General features: G+C 29.2%; 3 protein-coding genes across 3 annotated transcripts; 2 read left to right on the top strand and 1 right to left on the bottom strand.

Moving 5' to 3' along the window:
• Positions 1–20: 20 nt before the first annotated feature.
• On the top strand, positions 21–1,025 carry EIN_459120 (leucine rich repeat containing protein BspA family protein; the record flags this gene model as incomplete). Its single annotated transcript, XM_004258271.1, has 1 exon — positions 21–1,025. A coding segment is annotated over one exon (1,005 nt), but the record flags the coding sequence as incomplete, so codon positions are not given.
• A 1,345-nt stretch (positions 1,026–2,370) lies between these two features.
• Positions 2,371–3,589, bottom strand: EIN_459110 (hypothetical protein; the record flags this gene model as incomplete). Its single annotated transcript, XM_004258270.1, has 2 exons — positions 2,371–2,849; positions 2,902–3,589. The coding sequence occupies 2 exons, from the start codon at positions 3,587–3,589 to the stop codon at positions 2,371–2,373; spliced, it is 1,167 nt and encodes a 388-aa protein (XP_004258318.1).
• Positions 3,590–4,276: 687 nt separating this feature from the next.
• Positions 4,277–4,711, top strand: EIN_459100 (hypothetical protein; the record flags this gene model as incomplete). Its single annotated transcript, XM_004258269.1, has 1 exon — positions 4,277–4,711. The coding sequence occupies one exon, from the start codon at positions 4,277–4,279 to the stop codon at positions 4,709–4,711; it is 435 nt and encodes a 144-aa protein (XP_004258317.1).
• Positions 4,712–5,453: the final 742 nt, after the last annotated feature.

Genomic DNA, 5,453 nt, shown 5'->3' with positions numbered 1-5,453 from the left:
TGAAATTTCCAACCAAAGAATTGCATTTACATACAATTTGTTTGCCAGTAAATGTGTGTGCACTTGAATATACGTTTCAAGATCAATTCACATTGAAAGAAATTACTTTGCCACAATCTCTCACTTCAATTGATTATTACTGTTTTAGTGGATGCATTTCCCTTGAAAACGTGAAGCTCCCAGATCATCTAAAAATCATAGGTGTACACGCTTTTTCAGCGTGTGGGTTGACATATATAGACATCCCAAACAGTGTGACTTCTGTTGGAGATTTTGCTTTTGCCAATTGTTTAAAACTAAAAAGTGTAATTTTTCCAGAAAGTGTATTAGAAGGTCGAGATGTGTTTTTTAATTGTCGGACATTGTCGTCAGTTCAAGTCATTAAAACTGGTCGAGTTAACATTAACTGGAAATGTACGTTTTCAAACTGTTGTCTTCTGAAAGAGTTTGAAATGCCAAATTTCGTGACTTCAATTGGGAATGAAGCATTTGAACAATGTTCTTCATTATCAAAAATAATACTAGGAAATCGTGTTGAATGTCTCAAAGATTTGTGTTTTGCAAATTGCATTAATTTGGAGGAAATTTCTTTGCCAAAAACAGTGACTTATATTGGAAATTATACATTTTTGAATTGTGTCAACTTGCAACGGATTTATCTACCTAAAAGTGTTCCAAAATTATCACCAATAGCTTTTTTGAATTGCGAAAAGTTACACGAAATATACTTAGAAGAAAAACAAGTGTATGAAATTGACTTTCCAGTCTCGTTTGGTGTATTTCAGAAGTTTTTGAAGAATGGGGTTCAATGCAAAAATATATATTTTGTGGATACTGATTTTGAAAAATACTCGAGAATTGTCATAGAAAATAACCAGAAAATATGCGAAATACCGGAGGGTGTAAATTATTTATCAAAACAATGTTTACGAAAATATCATGGATATGATATCATTCATTTTCCTCAAAGTTTAAAAAGAGTTGAAAATTTATCAAGCGAGTTTGGATTCATGGTTTATCCTTAATTCATTTTTATTAAAATTTCAAAGATAACATATATAATACATATTTAATCCAACATAATATGATAAAATTTAATAGTTAAGTTTAACAAATGTATCATATTGTTTAATTGTTTTACTCAATGTTTTTTATAACTAATTCGAGATGATATATATGTGTTAATTGTCATTGAACAATAACATTATTAATCAATTATTATGTTTATATTGCTTATTTGAAATGATTAAATTTTGTTTAAATTTGTCAAATTAAATTTATGTTCCTTATTTTCTTGGTTGGTTATTTTTAAATTATTTAAAAAACATCAAACATGATATTTGATAATAATTACGTTTAATGTTCTTTTTTATTATTACAATTATGACATAACATCCACTTTATAAAAATATTATCAATTTTAATGTTGAAATCGTTTGAGAATGTTAAACAATAATATCACATAATTACAAGTATCAAGATTTTGTAAAGTGACTTCCCCAAGGTGTGCAAGTTAAAATTTTTTGTCTTTTTTACAGGGAAAGGGCTTGCAAGACTAAATTTTAATTGAAAAACATTTTATTGAAAATGTTATTCGTTTCCAAATTGTTTCAAAAAACACACAACCCTTTGGTGCTTGAATTAATAAACTACAAAAAGCAAATTAAATTATAAAAATTGGGTTATAGTTTGTCTATGTGTTTAATGTAAAAACTGTTTTGTTTCAAGAACGTGAATAAATGTCGATGTCTCTTGTGTTAGCGTAATTCAAAGCGACAAGAAGAAAGTGTAATAAACATTATGTTTTTCTCTGTGCCATTTTATAGCATACAATAACAAATAGTATGTTTAATAGGTGCAGTTCATTGTTACAAATCGATGTGCACTGTTGTCCAGAACTGGTCCTTCGATAATTTCCATTGGGTCGCTTTCCCGAAATTGTTGCTTAATTAATTGTATTCGAAGTGTGAAAGTTAAAAATTGCAACGTCACAAGGTGTGCAAGTTAAAGTATAATTTAGTAATAACTTCGAAATTATAATTAATAATTAAACTAAAAATAATCTTTTTTTTCAAAATTTCAAAAAATTAATGATTCTATTTTTTTAATAAAAAAATTATAAATGAACTATACCTTAACTTGCACACCTTTAAACTAACTTGCACACCTTGGGAAGTCACTTTAATTGTTAAAATTCTAAACAAATAACAACTTTTAATTACTCTGTTAATTCAAATGGTTTTAACAGTAAATAAATGTTTAATTTGAAACTTTATATAAATACATGTTAACATTGTTATTAATATTGCATTTATGACAACATCTTTTATGTTATAAATTTCAAACCATAACCATTCAAAAATAAATTGATTAATTTTCGCACACAAATTTCATGATGTCGTCCAACTCTCTTCTTATTTCCTTGACAAACTTTTGGTTTATTTTACCAGGGATAAACAAAAACGTGTGAAGATTCTTTTCTGAGTGCCACGAGTCCAACACAACTGAAAACTCGTTGATATCACATTGACATCTAACAGCCAAATACGGGTCGTTCATGTTTTCGTAATACCCAATATTTGAGCAAGCAATGACTCGCATTTTTGACAAACTTGGTGCTCCTTTTGTTGGTGTAAATTCAAGTGTTTTCTCATCAACTTGTTTGCACGACAAAAGTACTTGCACGCAGCAATCAGACGTTTTTAGCGCCTCTTTCATCTTAATATTGCACTCTTTCAGATCTTCCATAATACTTTCTTTGCCGACGATTGCTGGGAAGTTAGCTCCAGCCGAGCAATAGAAATTGTGACGTTTCAATTCCTCATTTGCGAATTTTGTTTGTCTTGTGTCTGTTGGTGCGTACACGCTGATAGGCACTTCATTGGTTGATGTTCATAAAACGTCGTGTAGCTCTTTCTTGTGCCGCCATTAGTATCGCCTGAACTCCAATTTTGTATCTTCGACAGAATGAAAGCACTTTTTGACAGTCGAAAGTGCCAAAGATGTTGATGTAGTCACACTTCTTTGTTATTGGAGGAACAACTGGAACGTGTGGGATATCCCAAGAGACGGGATTTTGGTGTAAAACATCTTCATTGATGGTGTACAGACTTTTATAGTCAAATGGAGGAAGTTCGTCGTCGTGAAGGGCTTTATGAAATTCGTTTGGAATTGCGTTCTTGAGGACTTGATATAAATTAGCGATGGTGCGCCCGTCACATAGTGAGTGGTTTGCATACAACTTTAAACGACTTGTTGCGCCATTTTCTGAGTATTCAACGTGAAACAGTGGAGCACCTTCTTGTGGCAAATTGTAGTCAGCCGCTTCAATTTCTTTTGTTTCTTCAAATGGAACTTTTGTAATATAAATATCGACATTATCTATAAGCCATTTGTCGTCTAATTTATACCAATAAAAATGCCCGTCTTTTGTTTTTATAGTGAGATGAAAAGGAGTGTATTTGATAATCTCTTTCACCACTTCAGTTCTAAATTGTGTGTAATCAAATTTGTTAAACGTGTCACTCAAAGTCAGACACACATAATAAACAGGAATTTCATAGCCATTGAGTGGACGGATCTCTGTCATTTAGCTTTTGAGTTTCATATTTTTATTCAATTTGACTTTGAAAATAATTATCTTGAAAATTAAAGTTCGTTTTAAATTCATGGTGAATAAGAAACTTTTTAAAAAATAATTATATGGCCTCTTAGCATAGTTGGCAGTGCGTTTCCCTAGTAAGGAAAAGGTCGTGGGTTCGACTCCCGCAGAGGCCTTAAATTTTATTTTACAAAACATTTCAATAATAAGTAAACTTGAAAACTGTATTATTAAAATACATATAATTTTTTTAAATAACTAAATTGTTTATAAATGTCATTACTATAGTTGTTATAAAAAAGCTAAAATTGATTGTTGTAAAAGAATGTGACTTTCTTGGAGATTATTTGTCAGAAAGTTGTCATTCATAATTGGTTTCAATAATTAAATTATATATAATTTAATCAAAAAATTATAGTTTATTTTTTTTTCAATTCATTTAAAAAACAAAATGTAAAACACTAGTATAAATATAATATATTATTAAATATAAAAACCTATTGAATGTTAGGTTACTCATCTACAATTGAAAATTGTGAATGATATTAATTCTAAAATAAGAAATTTCAATATAATAAAACAAAACTATTTTTTAATTATAAAACGTTTCGTAGTGTTTTAATTCTATATTTTAATTTGACCAAAAAGAACTTTAAAACACACAAAAAAGAAGACATGACTTACCAACAACCACTTGCTTACGTCACACCACAGTACAATGTCCCACCCCCACAATACGTCCAATATACTCAACCGATGATGCAGACTCCTCCACAACAATACCAACAAGTCCCCGTTCACCAAGGACAACCCATACCTCAACCTGAAATATTTGTTCCATCGTATCAACCACAACAAAAGGTGAATACGAATAATCAAAACGACTCAATGACTTCTGCTATGTTCTTTGCACTTGGATTTTTACTCTGCTGTTTGTGGATAATGGGGTATTGCAGATATCGAAAATCAACGGACGCTCAAGCAAGGTCGTTTGCTGTTCTGTCTCTCGTGTTCTTTATTATCTCAACAATCATCGCTGTGTTCGTCATAGGCTTTTTCATTGTGTACTTTGTCATCATATTCACCGTGATCGCTTCATTAGACTATTAACTCTTTAATTGTATTGATTTAAACTATTTAATATATTTATAGTATATGTACTATACTTGAAACTATATAACTCCATTTATTATTAATATATTAATGTGATTTAATTAAAATATAATTAATAAATTATTAAATTAATAGTTCAATTTAATTAATATAATAGTATATTTTATTTAATTAATATATAATAAAAATTCTAATAATATCAGTATGAAAAAATTCAGTAAAACCTCTTATTAGTGGATTAAAAGGTAAAATAGAACCCCCAATAGTGGTTATAAAATAAATTTTTCCTTTCCCCCAAACAAGTGTTTATTGTTTTGATTGGTTGAAACGTGTCTTGATGAGGGGATTCTCTTTATGGGGAACTTATTAATGAGAGGTTTTACTGTATTTGTTTCTTTTTCTTTGATAAAAAAGCATATTATCGATTTTTAATAAATATTACTATGATTTGAACTATTTCTTAAATAACATAGCCAAAAACATAAATTGGCTTAAAGTCTATTAGCCAATCATTTCATTTTTTCTGTTTAACAATAAATGGTATAATTAATGATTTTATTAACCCAAATAACGGGAAAATGCGGTAAACAAAAAGAGTTTTTTGGATCTTTTTTTGAAAATTTTTGCTTTTATATGGAGTACTTTTCAACTTTTTTAACTGATTAAAAAGGACGAGACGCAAAAAACGCGTTTAAAAAAATAAAAATGAAATTTTGGTTATTGTTTTTGTTTAGATAAA

Source organism: Entamoeba invadens (assembly GCF_000330505.1).
Source record: "Entamoeba invadens IP1 unplaced genomic scaffold scaff_1105074725165, whole genome shotgun sequence".
NCBI classification, from domain to species: domain Eukaryota; phylum Evosea; order Mastigamoebida; family Endamoebidae; genus Entamoeba; species Entamoeba invadens.
The sequence above is the reverse complement of the archived record's forward strand: the minus strand, read 5'-3'. Positions and strand labels throughout refer to the sequence as shown.